Genomic DNA, 22,930 nt, shown 5'->3' with positions numbered 1-22,930 from the left:
ACTTAGATATACAGGGTTTCTCATGAATTTCAAGTTTAATATTCTTTAGCCTATGGTATTACAAAGTTTCCCATTGTACACAAAGCCCTCTCAAAGAGCAGAATTATGATCATTTGCCTATGCGGATGAATTCTTACTTTCTTTTTGCTATTTAGAGTGATTGAAAGGAAATAAGAACTCTAAAGGTCACGGCGGAAGTAATTTGATTTTCTTTTCATATGCAGGAGCTGCTTTTGTCTCATCTGAGAGCCATGACAATTATAGCCTTAAGGACCTCCCTTGATATTCAAGTGTTTTACAAAACTATTTCCATCTTTCTGCAGCAGAGATTCTGTTAGTGCTCGATTGTAAGAGTTCACTGCTGTGGGGCTATATGCACCCCTTCAATAATCAGCACCAACCCCAAGCGACAGTTGATACCATAAAATTACCACACAAAAGGACTGTGAACAAACCTGATTGGAAGAAGGAAACCAGTTACAAGCAGAACTGAGCGAAGGTTGGAGATGGCTAAGCAAAGCTGAACAGAGCTACGAATGTCAGTGCTGCCCATAAACCGGGCAGAAAGGCAGCACAGAGGGCTTTCCAAGCATCATTTATGTATAGGCGGTGGGTTTTCACAGGGAACAAATCAGACCTGCACTCCTACTCCAGCCACACAACTCATTTTGACAAATCCTGCACAAGCACAGCTAATGAGCCTCAAAAATGGAGCTAGGTAAACAGTCTAACAGCCCAGTTAACATGCTCTTGACCTTGTCCACCTTTCAAGACTAACAGGACAGATACTCTAAATACATAACTACTGAGGAAAGCAAACATAACTCAGTATTCAAGAGAACTGCAGATGAAAATAGTATTTTTCCACGCTCATGAGAACAGCTTGTAAAAAAAAGCAATAAAAAACCTCACTGTAAGCATTCCAAGTGGATTTTATCAGCACAGTTCTGTTTAGAAATTAATATATATCCACTGTATCCTTATAGGATGAGAAATGATGCTTGGAAAGTATGATGAAAAACTTTCAAGTTTAGTGCCCAAATTAATCTCTCATTCAGAAATCATTTTCACCATTGCTCAAAACCCAAATATCCTCCTGCAGTCAGTGAGAACGCACCTACAGTTAAAGCTACTATGTATACTGTATCCCTAGTTCGGGAAAAAAAAAACACAACTAAACAACAAAAATCACATGCACAACACAAAGGAGTCCAGTAATTTACTGTCTGATTTCCAGGAGGGAAGCCTGCCAAGTTTAAGCCAGAGACTGAGTTTAGAAAGGCAAGCAGCAGGTAATAAAACTCCAAGGACAAAAAGTCAACAGGAAGTATCAGAAGGAAACTATTAACAGAGAGTATAATAGTATGAGCAAGCTACTATTGATACAACTCTGTTGAGATGAAGTTTTACCTAAGTCAGTGCTATGAGCCCTGATTCGTGGTACCCTCTCTAATTTTAGTACATGAGGAAGGAGACGCAAGTAGTCGGCAAGAACCAGGCAGAACGGCAGCCACTGCCCTGCAATCTGCTCCCCAGAAAAGAGGCAAGAAGCCAAAGCAACAGCTGTTTACTCGCTGGTTCAGCCAGAAGGGTACTTCGAGCTTCTTGGAAAGGTGGGGAAAACACCGAGCCTTTCCTTCTGCACAAAGCACACGCTCAGGGCCATCTGTACATGTGCCCTTCTGGAAGGTGACTAATGCCGGAATTCTACAGCCCTGGACTAAATGTGTGTGTGGCTCCAATCAAAAGAACAAACTGTTTCTATGTATTTTCAAATTTTTATTTTTGCTGGGCAAAATATATATATATAATATTAATAAACAGAAAAACCTTATAAAGATGATTTCCAAAACTGCTGTGTAACCATGAAGACCCTTAAGAGGTGATAGTGTAGACTACTTTAAAAACACCGAAATTCCATTCAGTTTTTACTTACCTTTATGTCTCTGTGCATTTTTCCTTTACTGTGAAGGTAATATAATCCCTGCATAAAATATTTACACAATAATTTAGTCCAACATTTTTCACTTCATATGCATTTGATATTTAACCAACAAACATACTTAGGATCCATTTCAGTCATCTAAATGACTTTCTGACTGAAGAAAATTCTTTTACTTCAGTGTATCTTAAATGCACTTGCAAATTCAGTATACATAGTAGGGTAACATCTAAGCACAGGCTGGAAGGAAAGAATACCAGCTACTAGTCTATTGAGACAAATATTTTCTATTCAAATTCTCCTCTGGACATGTTAGCTGTCGCCTTTCTAGACCAAGTTAATTACTTTTAAATTGCCTAACACTGCTCTATTCAACAGTCTGATCACTAGATACCTAATGCAGAGATCTCCTAGATCATTACAGGCTTCAGTTGACTCCAGAACCATGCTAGCAGGCAGCACCCCAGGGCTAACACCAGAGTTCAACCCTAATTCATGCATTTCTGCAGGAAGTATTATTCAGCTGTCCTTCTAGGTCTCTGTCAGGGCACCAAAGCATTTTAGGACTCAGTGCCTTGATATGAGTTAGAAACTTGAAATTATCTGGAAGAATACTAACGAAGCTGAAACCCTGCAAGAGGATTCAGATCTCATTGCTTTTGACGCCCCAGGCTTATCTTTAAAATTCTCTTCCACAGGGCAAACTGCAGGTAAACATCCGTGTGGCTGTGCGGTCATGAACCTCCACAAGGACTACATTTCACTGCAGATATCCATGTCAAGACGAACTTGGTTTCCCCCCCGGCCGCTCATGCAAGACATCACATAGTTGATTTCAAAAAGAAATTAGAATTGTTTTCAATGATCAGCATTTTCATGGATGGTCCTAAATACACCCAAATGGGGAAACGCTTGCTTACGTGGCTTGGTGCTTGAGACGCTGAAGTGAAATTTTCAAAATATTCTTTGTTCATATTGACAACTGTGCCACTGAAAATATAGTTTTGGGATTTTTTTTCTTAGTCAGTTCACAAAAACCTGGATGCAATATAGCTGAAGTACTAACCAATGATGAAATTCAACTCAGACTACAAAAGCCCTGATCGCTGATGTTTTAACCTAGGCTTTCTGGGGCAAATGACTAAAGATACAGTTGGACCAATAGATTTTAAGAGTCCTCACTGCAGGCAGGTGTGCAGATAAAAAGTGGACTTTTTTTTTTTTTTAGTAAAGAGTGCAATTAAAGCATTTGCCCAACCATTGCAACAACTGGCATTAGCTGGGAGAGTCACATGTATACTCCTTACATTTAAATCTCAAGGTGCCGCTGGCACAAAAAGCCCAACAACTCACCTTTACCACTACCCAGAAAGAATCTGAGGCCACCCTTTTCAAAACTGAATGCCTAGAATGAGGTACTTCAAAGTCCATACTTAGAGGGCCTGTATTTTCAGAACCATCAGTGAGTGATTTGTGTTCATATCGTTTAATGGCTTTCTAAATATGGACATCAAAAGCTAACTTCAGGCATTCACATGAAACTCCAGACTGAAGGAAATTAATGTCAAGATTAACATTGGGCAAATCACTTGGACAGATGGACTATATTCTTTGATTTTTCACTAGGAAGAATGACTGCTAGATTATTAACTACAAGATACCAGAAACTACAAACATTGTATTTGGTCAGAGTGTGGTGTAAGCATGCAGTTACAGACAACTGTAAAATACACAAAAGAAGTATTCATTGATAACACTTAGAAAATAAACACCAAGTAGCACACTTCCTTCTCATAATCAATCTACACATACTGGCCAAGAAGGCTTCCCAAACAATAAAAAAATTCACAAATTAAGTTCTAGATTATTAAACCATTTCTCCATACTCTGAGAAGAACAAGAGGGATTAAAAGTTCAATTATCAAAACACTCCCACATGCTAGGTAAGCCAAGACTTCCTTGTAAGAAAAAAAGAAGTCACATCTTCAAAGTCAGCAACCTCTGGCATAGTGCAGAGAAATGGTCAGTGGCATGCAACAGAGCTGGCTCAGGGACAGAGCTATCTTGAGAGAGTGTTTGTGAGAAGCAACAGCTCTCAACTGATGGCATTCAAGAGCCCTGCATTCAGCGGAAGCCAAGAGCTGCTCTCTCACATGGAGGCAAGATGCAACAAAAAAAGCTGGTCCTCATGAAGGTTTACTGGTGAGCTTAATATTTAATTTAGGAAAGAAATATGAAAGCTAGCATGACCACGAGGAGAAGCTGATGACCTTAATTGGAACATCTCAAGTACAAAGGCATTTTTTTTTTCTATTTTCTTTTTGGCACAGATCAACAATCAGATATGCAAAACTGTCTTTAAAAGTTTTCCTTCCAACTTGCAATAACTAGCTTGTATTACAAATATAGACAAATAGACTCCTCCTCCCCCCACCCCACACCCCTTAGAAAAAAATAACAGCAGAAAGTAGATGTCAATTTTCCCTCAAATGATCCAGGATAATTTGGGGTTATGCAATTACATGAACCAGTTCTAGGCTATAATAAAGGACTTCCTCAGAAGTCTGGGAAAAACATTAAGCCCTCCAAACACTGCACTTCCATGGTATGATGTGTTTTTGTAGCTTCTACTTTTAGCTTTTAATATTTTTACATTAAATGTGAATGGTATACAACCACAAGAACCTTGGAACACACTACCTGTAGTGTTTCTCTGCTAACATATGCAATCTGCTGTTCTGAGAGCGGTCCAGTCACTGAAATGGAAGGGGAAAAAAAAAATGAATAAAGCTCAAAATCAGATAAGATACTGTCATACTGTCCTTCCCAAACCCGTACCTCAACTAATGTCCATTCACACTGATAGGATCTTACATCAGTAAGATTCTCAAAGTGAAAGTGCTTAGGCTTTCCCTCAGGTGGAGCATCCCAAATACTACCAGAAGGTTTTTAAAGCTCAAGAAATGTGTAGCCCTATCGGAATGGAAATGAGTTACTTGGTACATGTATACCTCTCACAGCAATTAGGAGGGAGAAAATCAAACAACAAACAGAAGCAGTGATTTAAGCACAACTCTTTCCCTTGCACAAACCCATTGTGTCCAGGACTTCCAACTGAGTGACTCAGAGCTGAGCTCCAGCCCCTCTGCGCTCCACGAAGTTCCTTCCACCCTTTGCAACCTGCTCTCTCCTCCCATCCTTCCTGCTGCTGTGGGACCTGCTCTCTGCTCCTGGCCTCCCTGCAGCCACACGACCTCCTCATCCCTTTTCTGCACGAGCTGCCAGCATTATTGCTCCTGGGCCTGCCACACTGGGCACCTCCTCACACTCTTCCTCTGAGCACTCTCAGGAGCTTTCCGAGAGTCTTCCTCTCCTCCCTCCATAGCCCATGTTCACTCAAGTCTCTTAAATGAAAACAATTACATTTGGAACAAATACATAAACCAAACACTGAACCACAAGCAAGGAACAGCCTGTGACCGTCCCCAGCCACCAGACTTTGATCCCGAAATTACAAGGTTTTATGACCAGACCAGCGGTCCTCACTATTTTCTCTGCAAAACACGAGAAGCTTGCAAACTGAAAAGTTGGATGGGGTTTCGCAAAGGAGTAGGGAGTTAAAAATTAAATAAGATTTAAGCACCTAACTACTTAGCTTCTTCAAAACCCATGTTTATTTTGAGAAACTGAATGCTAATTAAATTAAATAGCTTTTTTTTACTTGAGATTTAATTGGTTCAATTGGAATAAAAAATTGGAACATGATTAAGATTGGAAAAGAACCTTTCACTCTAGCTACTAGCAGAGAAGCCAAAAAATCAGCTGCAATAGGAAATGGCTCCTGTACATCTGCTCAGGCATTTAAGCAACATGAGCTCATTTCCTACTCTACAGGTGTTCCGAGAAACAAAGCCTATCAGGCACGGTGCTCTGATGTTCATCACTGGTTAAGGTATCAGGGATCAACAAGGCCACACTCAAATGACTGCACCACAAACGCAGCGTGAATTTGTGAATTGGTGCCTCATTAATTGCACCCAAGTTAAACATAAAAACACATGCAAGCTGTTTATGCACAAGGAGGATGTGAAGAACCTAACATAGAAAATCTTCGCAATTTGGAATCTGGATGGATTTCCTGTCTGAAAAACATCACCTGAAAACCACAGGAGCCAATACTTGTTTGTGACATAGTCTTTTCCTAAACAAGTCTTATTGCCAGGGCAATAAAAATCCCTTAAAACTGATTTTGTCTCTTGAAAACCAGCAATCAACTGACTGATCTTGACTTTATGCAATAGATTTACACACACTCCTTGTTTCTTTGACCACTCATAAGCCCAAAGCAAATATATAGGTCACCTCTGCTTTTCACAGGTCATGCATAAAAAAGGCCCTTTTGGCAATACCGCAATACAAACATACATCAGGTCAAAAGGACAAGAGCATCCATGTTAATCAATCCATTTATCTAAGTATCTGTAGGCAGCGGTATTGATTTTATTAAAGCAAAGTTCAAAAGCTCAAAAGCAAAACAGCTATGAAGTAAGGCAGCGCATTGGGATACAAGCCTTTTTTTTTTTTTAACTACACAACAGTGTCTAATTTTACAATCTTAGAAAAGTAGTGATTGGTATATGATCTGATGAAGGAAGGAAGGAACTTCTGTTGCTCAAAAAATCCACCCCACTATAGTTCATTGTGTTTCACAAAAACAACCAATTACGTAAATACCCAAGTAAGCTAAAACTGACCTTCAGTGGATTATTATGGATACTAAATTTAAGATTCATCCTCTTTGATTTCGAAACACTGTAATCATCTCCATTCTTTAAAAACAAGCTTTACTTAGCTTTTAAGGAATTACAGTCTTGACATACCATGATAAATATCTTGTAAAGAGCCACCTCCGCAAAACTCCATGCAAATCCATAGCTTGTCTCGTCTAAAAAGTGAAGAAAGGAATTCATTAGCTGTCAGAAATGAATTGTACCTATAAAACACAAGTCAGAGGACTCAAGCATTACAAAGCACAACATAATGAGCTCTGTATTACGAAAAGTACAAGTCAAAATAATGAATATGATTTGATCTTCAGGTGATAATGAAATACCCAAAATATTCCAGGGTTTGCTGTATTAATTGAAACACGTGCACACTAAATTTTCTTAAAGATGTACTAGGAAAATGAAACTTTTACTGAGAGTAGAGAGATAATAGTGGGTTCTCATTTCTTCCTCATTTTCACTTCTCCTCCACCTCTTTCAGAGCAGAACAATTAAATAAACCAACCAAACAGAACAAAGAAACAAACCCAAAACATAGAAAATCCGTAGGGATATCTTTCAACTCAATTTCTTTCAAAACAAATGGAGTAAAACACTAGTACTGTAGTCAAAGCTAGGCAGAGTGGAGCCCGTATCATGGACGACTACTCAGATGACGTCTTTTCCCTCAGAAATACCTGTGGATATTTTTGGTGGTAGGGGGCACAGGGTATCTTTGATTTCTCTGACAGAGATAATCAATTTCGTTTGACTCACTGTGCCACACTGAAAGGTGCTTTCCTAAAACAGACAATGGGCTGAAGGATTCAGAGAAACAGCAGAGTGCAAAAAGTGTTGTTATGGTTTTCATCTTCCATCTTCACTTAGTATTTTTCACTGATGAGGCAGACGTCACAAGTGTGAATGCAGAGGGGCAGCGCAGCCTGGAGATCAGAAAATCTGGGGCACGCCTGGTCATTCCTGGCCGTCAAAACACACACGAGAGAAAAAAACAACCACCTCAGGGCCGACTGGTGATTGTTCTGCAGCTTGCTGTGACCCCTGGTCTGGGGTTTGTTGCATTGATGAGACTTTGTGAGAATAGCTAAGACACTCTAGCGAGAAATGCCAATGTTCATGGAAGTGCTTTGCAGGGTATAGGTGTAAATGCTGAGCTTATCCCTTGGGCTGCAAGTTGCAAGGAATTCTCACCAGTAGGCAACAGCAATAACAGCTGCTGTTCCAAGGAAGAACTGTTTTTTTGGGATCTCCTCCTTCCCTAAGTCTATCCTCCACAGGATCCTCAAAGCAAAGTGGCTGCTTCCACTAGTGGTGCGAAAGGTGTTGTTCTGGTGTTACGGAAGTTTTAGGCAGTGGAAGTCACTGTTACACCCTACATTTGGAGTGGTTAATTAAAGCGCTACTACTTTGAAATAAGACTTTTCACTGAAATAAATTATCAAAATCAGACACAGAAGCAATACATCCGAATTAGCAATGGCAGCAGGGGAGCAAGAGTGAAAAAGAAACCTTGAAGAAGAGAGAGGCATTTGCAAGTCCCTTGTTTGTTCCCCACACTGATACAGGTCTCCGATGGGGACACAATGGGAAGCACTGGGCTCATGAAACCCAACCTTTCCCATGTGGCTACATCCTGTTTCGATGCTGTCATCAAAGTGGAGAAAAGCTAGGTCAGTCCTAGCAGCCTCAGGACGGCACCAAAGCACCCACACGGTAGGAAATGTGAAAGGTAAGTGCTGTTAATTCACACCTTCGCTCACCAGGCACTAGCTTCCCCATGGGGAAAGGCTCTACTATAAAGTAAAAAATGTAAGAGCATCAAAAGAGGAGACTGCATTTCTAACTCACTATCAAGCCGTTTATTACGGTGCCTAAGTGCTGAGACAGGTGAAGATCCAAATAAATCAACAACAACAGTGTACACAGTTGTCTGGGTCTGCAGAGCACACAGCAAGCACAGCAAACAAAACCCTGACAGCATCAACAGTACCACTTAGTGTCTGCAACCTCACACCAAGGCTAACAGCAAGGCAGAAATTGGGCTGCCTGGGAAATCCATATGTAAGCAGAAGAAAAACCTGGGGAGCAATGTGCAGAAAGGTGCCAGGTATAGGATACGATGGTATTTTTCTATTGTTCTTAGCACTGGAAAGTACTTGCAAAACAAAAGGTCAGACAATGAGAGGCCTCCACGGCGGCCATTCGACTGCCCAAACGAAAGAGAAGCAGTAAGTGCACCATCTGCCAAAGAAAGGGGAGGAGACCAAGCAGACACACGAGAGTGCCAAAATACAAATTGTCTGTGCCAGTGTTACATTCTAGGTCTGCCAAGGTGTATCTTGATATTCTCTGACCAGAGGAAAACTCCCCTTTCCCCCACCTCTACACAGAAGCATCCCCAGCCTGAACACAGTATGATGAGAAGCAGCATCTGCACAATCTCAAGACTTATATCGAAGTGGAACGTAACAATTCTGTTTACAGTCCATTTTCATGTGAAGTCTCAAAAATCACCATGAACAGCTTCTTATTAGTTATCCTAAGCAACGTGTTCCCACTACGATTGGTTAAAGAGAGCAGCTGGTAAGACAGCTGGACGCATGTGTCAGTGCCTCCACAAAGCAAACAACCTCACCTCCAGAAACAAACCCAAGTGGAACAGTTATTACATTCTCGTCAGAAGTTCAAGTGTTAGAAAAACAACTCAAGGTAATTTTAGCAGCACAACAGAGCCCAAGCCCTCCCTTCTTCCCTTATTTTTCAACGATCCTGGGAATTTGGAGAGGTCCCGGTAGACTGGAAGCTGGCAAATGTTGTGCCAATTTACAAGAAGGGTCAGAAAGAAGACCCTAGCAATTACAGGCCTGTCAGTCTCATGTCAGTGCCTGGTAAAATCATGGAGTAGATGGTTCTCGAACTTATTGAGGCGCACCTGGGGGACAAAGCAGTCATTGGTCCCAGCCAGCATGGGTTTGTGAAGGGTAGGTCCTGCCTAACTAACCTGATTTCCTTTTATGATAAGATCACCCGTATGATGGACCAAGGGAAACCAGCTGATGTGATTTTTTTGGACTTCAGCAAGGCTTTTGACACGGTTTCCCATAGGATCCTACTGGACAAAATGTCCACCATACAGCTAAATAAAAACATCATACGATGGGTGAGCAATTGGCTAACGGGCAGGGCCCAAAGGGTTATGGTAAATGGGGCTGCGTCAGGCTGGCGGGCGGTCACCAGTGGGGTCCCTCAAGGCTCCATTTTAGGGCCGCTACTTTTCAATATTTTTATAAACGATCTGGATGTAGGAATAGAAGGTATTTTGAGCAAGTTTGCTGATGACACCAAACTTGGAGGAGTTGTGGACTCGAATGAGGGTGGAAAGGCCTTGCAGAGGGATCTGGATAGGTTGGAGAGCTGGGCGATCACCAACCGCATGAAGTTCAATAACAGCAAGTGCCGGGTCCTGCACCTGGGACGGGGAAACCCTGGCTGCACATACAGACTGGGCGATGAGACGCTAGAGAGCAGCCTAGAAGAGAGGGATCTGGGGGTCGTGGTAGACAGCAAGTTGAATATGAGCCAGCAGTGTGCCCTGGCGGCCAGGAGGGCCAACCGTGTCCTGGGGTGCATCAAGCACGGCATCGCTAGTAGGTCAAGGGAAGTGATTGTCCCGCTCTACTCTGCGCTGGTGCGGCCTCACCTCGAGTACTGCGTGCAGTTCTGGGCACCACAGTATAAAAAGGACATGAAACTGTTGGAGAGTGTACAGAGGAGGGCTACGAAGATGGTGAAAGGCCTGGAGGGGAAGACGTACGAGGAACGGCTGAGGTCACTGGGCCTGTTCAGCCTGGAGAAGAGGAGGCTGAGGGGAGACCTCATCACAGTCTACAACTTCCTCGTAAGGGGGTGTCGAGAGGCAGGAGACCTTTTCTCCATTAACACCAGTGACAGGACCCGCGGGAACGGGGTTAAGCTGAGGCAGGGGAAATTTAGGCTTGACATCAGGAGGGGGTTCTTCACAGAGAGGGTGGTTGCACACTGGAACAGGCTCCCCAGGGAAGTGGTCACTGCACCGAGCCTGTCTGAATTTAAGAAGAGATTGGACTGTGCACTTAGTCACATGGTCTGAACTTTTGGGTAGACCTGTGCGGTGTCAAGAGTTGGACTTGATGATCCTTAAGGGTCCCTTCCAACTCAGGATATTCTATGATTCTATGATTCCTCAATTACCTCTTCCTTGTAAATGTTCCTTCTTGAAAGGTTTATAACAATGACTTTCATGTTTGCGGAGCATGCAGGATTCACATCTCACATCAAGGAAAACGTCAGTACAGCTTCCTTTCCAGCACTGCAGAAAGGCACAAAGAGGCATGCCGTGCAGCAGAGGTCATCTTAATGTACAAAAAGGTGCTCTCTTACCAAACACGGGCAGGCTTTGAGCTTGGCAAGACTGGGGAGGTATGACCGGAGGGTGAGACACACCTGGTCCCAACCACACAACTTTTGGAACGTGCACCATCTATTCAAAACCTTCGTCACTTTAACACAGAGCTTTCAAATCCTCTCCCCCTCAAGAGGTCACGATACCCCCCTGCCAACTTTACCACCTAACAAGCTGTAAACTGCTGTCAACCAGACTACAAACTCCACAAATTCTCTAATCCTTAATGTGACTCCAAGGTATGCATCGGTACTAAGACTTGCTCATGCACAACATAAAGCCCAAATGCGAGTAACACACAATCTCAATTAACCTTCAAATTAACCTTGAAGAGTCAAAACCGAAGCACAGACACTCCCAGAGAAAGCTCACAGAACCAAGTCCCTACATGTACCTGCACTCCATCTGCATGCACACCGCACAAACTTGTGCATAATGCAGCTCACAGACCAGCTCTGAATTTTTTTTTTTTAAAAAAAAAGCATTCAGGCTGCCAAGACAAGCACCCTCCAAGGTATGGGATGCCAGAACAGCATGGCTTGTTGATTTTATAATCAGACTTTGCTCCCTGCGTGCACATGAGAACGCAAAGAGCACACAACTGCACGCTCTTGCTAATACAACCCCCTGCCTCAATCAGCGTATAGCACAGATGAGGTTCCCCTAATGAGCTCATCGATGGTTGGCTTTCCTCTTCGTTCCCATACTTTCAGTGCATTTCTATTTAACCTTATTGTGAAGATTCATTTTTTTCTCTTGGAAATTGCCTTCATGCACCATCCCAAATGATTTTTGTGAAGGACGAGTAGGACGAGGTTCTCCACTGCAGCCCTTTGAAGTGCCTGTAGAATGAACGTAATTCAAAACACAGACCCTACTGACTCGAATGACACCTGGGAGCGTGCAACACTTTATCCCTCACTGGACAAAAAAGCTAAAAAGATAATGAAGCTGAGAACGATGCAATGAATCCCCACCAGCGATAACACATGCTCTCAGGGAGCATCCAGGGCCATTCAGGGCACTGAACGCAAGAAGCAGGGATAAACTCCTCAAGACACCATTAGTCTGCCTTCAGCACATGACATCTCCTCCTCCTGTGAGGTCTGTAGGCAGGGCTTTCTCTCTTCCCCAGAACCGCCTCCAAATTCTAGTACACTGGACTTGTCCAATCCTAGTCTTCTCCAACTACACAGACGTTCAGCGCCAAGGTCACCGGCAGCAGAAACGAGCACTCCACGCTCTCCATTTCAACATCCTGCCCCAGTTCACCCCACAGCAAAACAGGGAACGGCTGAGCAAGCCAGGGAACACGTGTTCAGTTCTCCAGTAGCACTACAAACATGCACCAAACTGCTGGCTACAACGAAAACACTCACTGGGATTTCCCAAGCCCTAACAGATCTGGAAAGAAGGTAAAAGAAATGCGGTATTTCAGAAGATAATTTGGCCAAAATTGAAAGGATTTTTAAACAGGAAAGGTGCACTCCAAATACAAAAGCCAACTTGTCAAATATTCCTGCTTCAAAGATGGTAATTTTTTGTTGCAAGACTTTCATGTTCCCAGACTTTTCATATGGAAACACCTGCATCTTCTCACCTTCAATCTCTAAAGCACTTGGCCAAAATTGCTCAGAAGTTTTTGGCTGCAGCAGGTAGCCATCATGGAAAATTTCAGCTAGAGTTGCTGAAGTCTGGTAAATGTATGAAATACTCAAGCTGGCATCCTCCCCTTAGGAGTAGGGTCTAGCAACCTTCACAACATGCACAGCTATCATGTCCAATATAGACTGTTCCCAAGCAGACAGAAGACACGCAAATATCTGAAAGCAATGAGAAGCCTCTGCATTACAGAGCATTACAACTTTTCATTGACTTTTAATAGCTTTTTATTACAAGGCTTGTTACTACTACCAGATGACACCAAGTTAGGCACAAGTGTTGATCTGCTGGAGGGTAGGAGGGCTCTGCAGAGGGATCTGGATAGGCTGAACTGATGGCCAGAGGCCAACTGTATGAGGTTCAACAAGGCCAAGTGCCAGGTCCTGCACTTGAAGCACAAGAACTCCATATAGTGCTACAGGCTGGGGGCAGAGTGTCTGGAAAGCTACCCAGTATAAAGGGACCTGGGCTTACTGGTCGATAGTCGGCTGAATACGAGCCAGCAGTGTGCTCAGGTGGCCAAAAAGGCCAACAGCATCCTGGGTTGGATCAGAAATAGGGTGGCCAGCAAGACCAGGGAGGTGATTGTCCCTCTGTGCCTTGCTCTGGTGAGGCTGCACCTTGAATACTGTGTTCGGTTTTGGGCCCCTCACTACCAGAAGGACATCGAGGCGCTGGAGCATGTCCAGAGAAGGGCTACGAAGCTGGTGAAGGGTCTAGAGAACAAGTCTTGTGAGGAGCAGCTGAGGGAGCTGGGGTTGTTTAGCTTGGAGAAGAGAAGGCTCAGGGCAGACCTCACTGTATTTCAGAATTACCTTAAAGGAGGCTGTAGCTAGGTGGATCAGGCTCTTCTCCCAAGTACCCAGTGGTAAGACAAGGGGATAATAGCCTCAAGTTGCACCAGGGGAGGTTTAGGTTGGGTATTAGGAAAAAATTCTTTACTGAAAGGGTTGTGCGGCACTAGAACAGGTTGCCCAGGGAAGTGGTTGAGTCACCTTCCCTGGGGGTCTTCAAGAAACATTTGGATGTAGAACTTACTAGCATGGTTCAGTGGTGGACTTTAGTACTAGGTTAAAGGTTGGACTAGATGATGTTAGAGGTCTTCTTCAACCTGAACGATTCTATGAACTAAAATTATGACAATATTAGTTTCACAAAAATCCACCATTAAAAAGTCCACTTACCAGGCTGTATTAAGAAATAATAGCAAGTGTTCTTAGGAGCAAGCTATCAACCTTCTAAGACTTCCTCTATGGATCATGAGTTTATTGTACTTGTAACAAGTTCAAATAACAACTCACAAAAGGAATTAAACAAAGGAATATTAAAAGAGAACAACTGTATATACCACAATAATAAATAACCTAAACAAGTCTGCAGCTCAAGAAAGAAAAGCAAAGATAAAAACTAAAATATCAATCGTGTTTATATTTCAAATCAAATCCAGAACACGAGCACCAGAGGGCTTTTTAAAGGCTGCACAGTTTACACTTTAAGGTACCTCGGAGTGGGACTCTCCTTAAAACTTAACATAGGACCAGTAAGCACGGGAAAGAAAAAATGAAAAGAAACAACAATTCTTCACTTCCCCATAGCATTTAATTTCAAGGCCTCATAGACAATTTTACACGTGAAGACCAATGAAGTCAAAACAGTTCTGAGAACTCTGTATTACGCAATATACTTCCCAAAGCTTTGCCAATTTGAGACATTTCACTGAAACATTTAAAAGACATTACATACACGTGTTCTTTCTTCTCATTGTCATACTTCTGCTTAATTTTCCATTTAACGTTAAATTCAAAGCATTTAAATTGCAACTTGTTTCCAAGAAAACGTGACTACATTGTCATGAAAACATTACTTACAGAGGGAGACTGCAGCAAGCGGAATAAGTAAATGGCAAAAAAGTATGCAAGTATAGGTGGTATTTATTTGGTAAGTTATGTTTTACTTAAGTCGCTCTAAGAACCTGTCCTTTTCAAGGCAATATACAAGCATTTTTATAAAGTGAACAAAAGAAACAAACTGTACCTGAGATAGCTGCCAAAATAAGCAACGATGTTTGGATGTTTACAGTCTTTCATCATAATGATTTCCTGCTGCACAACAGCAAAATCTTCTCCTAAAAAGCAGAAGAATGCATATTTTCATTGGCCTGCTCCATACCCGCATCTCAACTAGGCTTTCAGTACACATTTATAAAATAAGCATTTTGAGTAATTAAAACTAATTGCCTACCAGTTTCACATACTGCAACATACTGCAGCTGTAAAGCAATAATAATTAGAGAGGCTTTAGCAATAAGTAGTTATATTCTTACAAAAACAAGTCTCATTCTAGGACAGATGGACTGTCGTCTGTGGATACCTCTTAAGATATGGGCCACATCTCTTACTAATCTCTATTCTCCTGAGGCCCCACTGTGTCCATCTGCACATGCCCTGCCAATATCCCAGGTTCTTAAAACATCACAAAGCAATGCAATTTTTGGCCACATGTCCAAGACTCATTCTATCACCTTTCTGAACAAAAAACAATAGCGCACTGCTGTGACTACTCAGTAAACTCAGTGAGCATGTAAGTTTATGGATTGTACATAACTTACGTCCAGATAAAATACTGACATAAATGTTTCATTTATCTTGCTATTTGGTACTTAGGTTATACCTGTCTTTCTATAAAAGGTTCTTACCAGATATAGACAGAGACAGACATGTATGGAATTGTAAATCCCAAACTCTGTTTCCCAGAGATGTTTTTGTTTTGGTGGTGTTATGCACGCATTTCATAGGTAAGTTACAGAGGTTGAAAAGACATCAATATATAAGACAATGTCAATAACACAAATTTGATAGCCTTCTCAATTTTTATTTTATTTTCTTTAAATAAATGTCATACATTCCTTCGCAGTTTATTATCTTGCACTAGGCCTCCTCTGAAATGTCTCAAGGCATAGTAAATTATAGCTAGCCTGCTACATTATTTCTAAAGAAGTTCTTTTGAAGTTTGCATAGTTACTGGACATACACAGTACAAAACCAACTAATTCTTGCCAACTTCAAGGAGTTTGTACCCAAAATAAGCCTGAAGACCTAAAATAATCATTTAACTTCCTGAACAACTTCTTAAACTCCTTAAGCAAATTGCAGAAACATGAAAATTCAAAGTACATCAAAATTCTTTTAGTCTACTCCTGTAGTACACTTCAGGATAAATGAAAGGGTTTCTAAACCAGAGGCAAAGCTTTTGTCTAAAAAGCTCAATACAGACAATAAGCTTACATTTATCAGTTGTCACAAACCCGAATCACTTATCATGGCTGTTAAGTTTCAAATGCCACACAAATTCTGACAGAACTGGCCAAACTATTATCTAAGCACATGTGTTAAGTTTTCCCATACACTAATGTACGGGTCATCTAACAGTTTGGTACTCCTTAACCACAAATCCAATGTTCATGGGTATTTTGTTCACTGAAAGCAAATTTGGTATCACAAGCTCTAAGTTAACTTCACAGTCAGTTGTTTAGTATTCATGGTTTATTGCTGATGGCTCACTGTATCCTGGGTTTATCTTTAGCCATACAAACATGAAACTGTTTTCACATAAAAACAGTTATCTCCATGAAAGGATGCGACTCCTCCAGCGTTTGACTAGTGCTTTGATTTGCTTTCAGAATACTAAAGCAGTGTAAGCACCTAAAAACGATTAGCCCTTAATCTTCGTATGCAAAACTTGGGAAGGAGGCCAGTACTACACTTCTGGAACACGGATGCTGCCCACATGAAGCTGTGAGTCAATCCTCTACCACAACCAGAAGTGACAATTACAAAGCGAAACCGAGCTCACCAAGCAAACAGGGCAACTAGAGCTCACTCTGTGCACCACTCGGTATCCAAAGGCTGCCAGGATTACTTGATTCAGTTGCAAGATGCCACTTGCTGTCCCTGTCAGTGTAGCATGAGAGCAAGTTCGCTCAGCTGCAGTGCATCCTCAGACAGTCTGCTGTTCAGACCACGCACACTGCGCGATTCAGCGAGCCCTACTCAGTGCAACAAGTCAGTTTACACTTCTGAGAGAGTGAAAGCAGGCACTTGAGTAAAAAGTTGCATTATTTGAAAGGTTGACATGTTTTTCGTCTGAACTCCTGCAATTCCTTCCGCACTGTGCAAGTTTCCTTCCCTGTTTTATCTTTATAGTTCCATAGGGAGACACGGCACGGCTGCTCGTCTCAGCTGGACTGAGAACCCGCATTACGCATAGCCACGTACTCCAATGGTGGGAACTGTCATGAAACATTAAAGTAGCAGAACTTGACGAGATAATCCGAGACCACGACTTTCAGTCTGAGTAAGAGATGCGTGATGAATATGCACTTCTGGAAGTACACTGTAACATACTGTCCAATCTTGAACTTATTTATTTTTGAATGGGTGTGCATTATACACACACACTTCTAATCGCTCCCAGAGTTTAAGAGAAAAATGGAAGAATGCAGTGACATCTTCCCCTTCTTGGCTGCACAGACCTTAAAGATAAAATCAGGTAATACTTCAAATATTCTACCACCCACCCCAACATTAATCTGTAAATGGAACACCAATAGTTAAGAAGTCAGAAAAGTGCTGGGCATTTTACTTCCCAAATTACTGTACTCACGTTCAACATGTCTAGCCGTATTAACGGAACAGTGCTTGCAGGCCTACAACTGAACTGCTGGGGGTAGGCACATGTAAAATCACAACACACACACGGCTCAAGTAAAAACCTAGCATATAATAAATTTTTAATCAGAGTTTGCAAGAAAATTTCCGGAAATTTACTCAATGCCAAACTGAGTGAGTTTACTCAATTCCCAATAATCAGCTAATGCTCACCTATTATTATTATTTCACCCTTCCTTCTTATAATTTCTCCCTCCATGCTTTCTCCAGGTGAGTTCTTTTCTGTCTTGCTACCTTCCTCATTTCTTTTGTTCTCTGCAGGTTTTTTGTACCACTTGGGTCAAAAATACAGTACTTAAGACCAAAAACCCAACTCACCCTGATTTTTTTTTTATCAGCTTTCCTTTAACCATTCTCCAATTACTTTTTTTTCCCCCACATATTACATTTTTTTCTCTCACATCTTGCTCACCACGTTTGTTATTTTTGGAACAGTGTATTTTCTTCTATACTTAAAAAAAGCAGCAATTATCCACTTTTTCAATAAGTCAACTGATTTTGCAAAAATGTATTCCAAGCATGAAAATATTTAGTCTCAGTGGCCTATTATTTCACTTAGGAAACACTTACCTGGTTCTAGTTTTATTACTTTGATTGCTGCTAGTTCACCCGTGTTGACATTTCTAGCCTACAAGGAAAAAACAAACAAAACCAGTATTTAGAGAGCAGAACACAGCAATCATTTCTGCACTCTCCACTTGAAATTCTCTGACAATGCGGAGTCAAAGAGCAACTGAGATACACAAGGGTCTGAAACAATGAAATCATTTGTTGGGGTTATTTTGAAGCAAAACAGCCTCAGGAGGAGCCAATAAATTAAAACATCTTGTACATTTATGTTGAACGTGAGGTTAGAGTTCTCTTCTAAATACACCATGCATTTATTTTTATTGGGCTTACAGCATATACTTCGATTAGGTGAGCTTCGTTACTGAGTTCTGTTATATCTGAGACGCTTATTTCAAATAATCCATGAATACTTCTTTATAATACTTCACGACCGAACCAAACAGTAACATTCTAAAGATAGCAAGCTCTTCTCTAATGCAAGTTTGTAGGAAGCATTCTTCCAACAGAACTTCTCATACTGGGTTTCTTATCTAATGACAAAGCCAACCATCTCACAAACACATTAAGCAGCTCACTGGCAGTGAGCTCTGCAGCTATAAACACGCTCGGGAAACTTTGCAGTGGCACATGCTAGTCCCAATAAGGCAAGTCCTTGTTCATGCTGTACTTCCATGTTAAATTCCATAACTAGCTGGCCACTGAGCTATTGCTTGAGAAGTAATTGTAATATACACAGATCTCAAAGCAGAGCCCGGGGAGCATCACGTGCTCTACCATGCAGAGTCTGTGACAGCTTGTGAGGCTCCCAAGAGAGCAATGCAACACTTTCTGCTCGTTTTCCTACCTGCACCTTGATCCTTACTCTCAGCCAGTGACAGCATCCTGCCCTTTCTGTAAGGGTGCTAAGCAAACAAGCTGGCAAACGGAGCTAGAAAGAATTAAACAGCCTTCCCTGTGGCCACTGAGCTGCTGTGCGTATGCAACTTCAGCAGCAATTACTCAGCAGCTTAATTGCATTCTGTACAGGGCTCTGTCATGCTAAAGCCTGTGTTCTACGGAGTAAACAAGGATGCTATTTTTTTTAAAAGCCATTAAGAATCAATATAAATAATGACAATACTGATTTATCTTTTGGAATTGTTGCATTTGACTCCTAATGGAAAACCAGGGAGCCATCTGCCCTGTGCTTCCATGCTCCCATACCCAGCTATGAGAAGGCATCGAAGCCACCCCCAGCCCCGACGCAGCAGCTCCTGAAAGATGCTCCAGAGCAGCGCTGGTGCCTGGAGCTGCGTGACAGACTGAGGCCAGTCCCATTTTTGTTTCCTACCCAATCTGCTTTCAAATCAACAAAAGCCAGTTCTGTAGAACTGAAGAATTTAATGATGCAGATAGGCACCCAGCTTTTAAGTTGCCAATGATCTCATTTTTAAGTCATTTAGGAGCTCAAGGCTTTTACTGAGCCCCCCCCCCCCCCCTCCAGTATACATTTTAAAAATAACTTCATAAAACACCACAAAGAAAACAAATACTGATCTGCAGTACTGCTTTACAAGGCCGTAAGTCTCACCAAACGCTGCAAGGTAGTTACTCTGAACAGCAGCTTGAGAGCTGGCTGATGTGATGGAAAAGAAACAAGACAGAAAACAAAAGGCTATGAAAAATAGCTAGCAACAGAGTCTGGAAATAAACGCAGCGTGCATTCCTGTCTTTAGAGGTCTGCCCAGGTAGTTCCTTGCACAGCTGACCTCAAACCTCTCCTTGTTCCTTGCTGTGGCCATGCTCTTCTGTTCAGCTGGGAGTACAAGCATTCATAAATAATTTGCAGGCAGATGGTTATGAATAGATCCTGAGATCAGTGGAATCCTATACAAGTCAGAGAGTAGCCCGAACTTGATAGATTATAGAAAGAACACAGTTAAGAAACAGAATCTGCCTGACGGCCTTTCCTGTAAGCCATTACTTGCCCGCCCCACGGATGCCAGCGGTGTCTCCAATCATCGCTTTGTGGTAGAACAAAGATGCTACAGACACTAAGAATAGCAAGAATACGAGTTCCCTTTCATCTGCAACACAGAATGAAGGCAACGCAAGAGAGAAAGTAGCAACACTGAAGCACGAGCTAAGATTTTTTTTGTACTCCTTAGTTGTTTTCCCCACCACATTCTTTTCATAGCAAGAAACAAACAGAAACAAGATGATCATGAATCGAAGGGCAGATTTTTTTTTAAACCTCCAAGGTTAACAAGAAAGATGACTTAAGCTTTAAAGACATAAGATCATCTGCAGGCCTTGCTAATACTAGAAGACACGTTTTGGGGCAGCTTGTGCTAGAATGATAAATCAATTAGACACAACTGTAGCGGACACAAATGATGAGATCCTGTAGTTATGCATCCTGCATTCAGCTGGGATGTGCAAGCCAAGCAGGAAACCCATTTCGGAGGCTTCAGGGATGTTGCTAGTCCAACAGAAAAAATAAGCTGTTTGGTAAATTCCATCCCCCATCCCATGCTACGTTCAGCTGTCAGGAATTTCTTTCTCTGACTATGGCTCCCCAAGTCACTATGCTGTGCAGAACATCATGGCACTCAAGACAGAAGTTGGGTAGGAGCTAATGAACATTTTGGAGCAAATCTGACCAAATAAAACACATGAGCGTACTGGCCATTACTCACCATGTGGTGGTGATGCCAGGAAAGCTATTGATAGTAGAGATGGATATACAGATATATCCATAGCAGGACGTACATAATGCCAGCCAGAGGAATAAATTGTGAGCAACAGGCAGCCTCGCCAAACCTGCACTCTCCACACCCTGCGGCTTATACCATCCCTTCCTGTTGCAAAGATTTTTCTTCTTTTGAGTACAGGACATCGAAGAGCTGTTCCAAATTGTGGGCAGGAAAGAGCAAATGCTGAGTCTTTTCAGTTTCAGATTTCCTCCTTTCTCTATCACCAGGAGTAATGATACTCTTTGGCCAGCTGGCCAGTCTCTCAACCAATACTCTCCTGGGCTCTTGAAAACCAGACAGGAGGAACAAAATCTGATTTAATGTCACCGACATCCTCAGAAAGGGCTGACTACCAGCTGCTTAAGGGCATGAACTGTTCCCTGAGACAATATGACTTGAAGTCAACAATCTGAATGAGTTATCAGCTGGTATCCTACTCCATTTGGGTTATTAATATTGAGTGCGTGATCATCCTGATTGCAGTGCTACAAGGGCTCCTTGCAACAGATGAAGGTTAGGTACCCTGACAGGTATTACCTGAGTTTATCAAATACCTGTGAAAACACCTGTTGAGAATTCCTTGCCTAAATTCACTTGAATGAGAGGTCAAAAACCACAAACATGACATGAAATTTTCTCAACATGCACCAAAAAGGGCAGCTGGCTCCAACTCCTACTTGGAGGGTGCTTGTATACGTACCACACAACAGCTCAGTGTGTTGAGGACACTGCCTTATGCCTTCTTTTAGTATAATCACAGTGAAGTTGCAAATTACTTACGAGTTTTGAAATCAGAGCATAAATAAGGCATAGCTGGCTGAAGAACAATTTCAAACAAGTATTTTTGAGTCAGAAAAAGCAAAAAAAAAAAAATAAAATTCAAAGAGCCTCATGCTGTCAGAAAACACCCATTCATTTTGGGTTTCCGCCTGCACCCAAAGTGCTCTAACTCCTAGCCTTTGTGATGATCAGGTAACAGCAGCAGCTGGCCGTTCCTCCTCCCATCCCTATCTCTATGAGCAGGAGCCTGCAACTAATTCCTGCAAATGCAGATTTCACAAAATATAACCCCTACTTAGGTCACGCTGCGGTAATGATGGCCATCTAGAAATCAAAACCAGTGTACAATTCACCTGCCTGGTTCCGGAAGTGGGCTAAGCCAGGGTGAACGCATTACACGGGTTTTCCAAAGCAAAGACGCTGCTGTTGGCCTGGCATCAACGCGCAGTCATACTGCTCAGTGTATACAGCGCTTACACAACGTCTGCTCTGGAAAAACCATACAGAGCTCCTTATCCTAAGCGGTGCCTAAAAGAGTGATGCTCTTCTAGAGGCTGGGCTGCCATATCTGGGGAGGATAAAACAAAAACAAAACAAAAAGCAATGATGAAAAAGCAACCCTTACGTCGAGCTGAAGGAGCACTGACTGTTTAAACAGGAGGTAATTGCTGTCTCTGTGACAGCGGTAGGATGTCAGATCAAAACGCTGCACAAAAAAAACAGCCACCCACTATAAATAAAAGCTAGAAAAGCCTATTTTTTTAATGCATTATACAAAAATTTGATATCCAAAATGCCTCACAATTGGAAAGGCCTTAGGACTCCAGAACAGAGAATGGGAAAGCAATGAAATAGGGCAGTCGTCAGATGGGCTCTATGCAGGAAACAGCAGCCAAGCAGAAGATGTGCACAGTACGTGTCTGACAAGAAAAGGAGGGGAACAGAAAAAGGAAGAGGAAGGCCAGTATGTAGTACTGCGCCTAATATGTGTCCCAACACTTATAAAAAGGAGAGGCCTGTGCAGTATAGACATAAAATCCAAGGTCCAAAGAGGTAAACCTCTTGCCAAGTTTATATTTGTCTTTCAAATGGAGGCTGGCAATATAAAGCATACAATGCTGTGAGAAAAACTAGGCCAAAAAGCAGTCTGAGACAGCAACAACAGGGTGCTTCTCCTTCTGACTCCTTCACGTGAGGATTGCCGAACAAGACGCGGACAAGCAGTTTGTGAACAAGTCTCTATGCCACGGGGTAACTCGGGCACAGCACCGAAGGACCCAGGCTGG

The 22,930-nt window shown here is 42.2% G+C and overlaps 1 protein-coding gene across 5 annotated transcripts in view; it reads right to left on the bottom strand.

Moving 5' to 3' along the window:
• Positions 1 to 22,930, bottom strand: part of MAP4K3 (mitogen-activated protein kinase kinase kinase kinase 3) — an 82,678-nt gene that overhangs the window by 54,498 nt on the left and 5,250 nt on the right. For all 5 annotated transcript variants that reach the window (XM_066995480.1, XM_066995478.1, XM_066995479.1 and 2 more), the window contains exons 2-6: positions 18,130 to 18,187; positions 14,867 to 14,957; positions 6,823 to 6,887; positions 4,643 to 4,698; positions 1,937 to 1,984 (exon numbers count right to left, since the gene is read on the bottom strand). In XM_066995480.1, the coding sequence (XP_066851581.1) occupies positions 1,937 to 1,984; positions 4,643 to 4,698; positions 6,823 to 6,887; positions 14,867 to 14,957; positions 18,130 to 18,187 (318 nt within the window). The remainder of the gene's footprint in view (positions 1 to 1,936; positions 1,985 to 4,642; positions 4,699 to 6,822; positions 6,888 to 14,866; positions 14,958 to 18,129; positions 18,188 to 22,930) is intronic.

Source organism: Anser cygnoides, chromosome 3 (genome assembly GCF_040182565.1).
Source record: "Anser cygnoides isolate HZ-2024a breed goose chromosome 3, Taihu_goose_T2T_genome, whole genome shotgun sequence".
Taxonomy (NCBI): Eukaryota; Metazoa; Chordata; class Aves; order Anseriformes; family Anatidae; genus Anser; species Anser cygnoides.
Note: the sequence above shows the minus strand (reverse complement) of the source record. Positions and strands in the feature narration are given on the sequence as shown.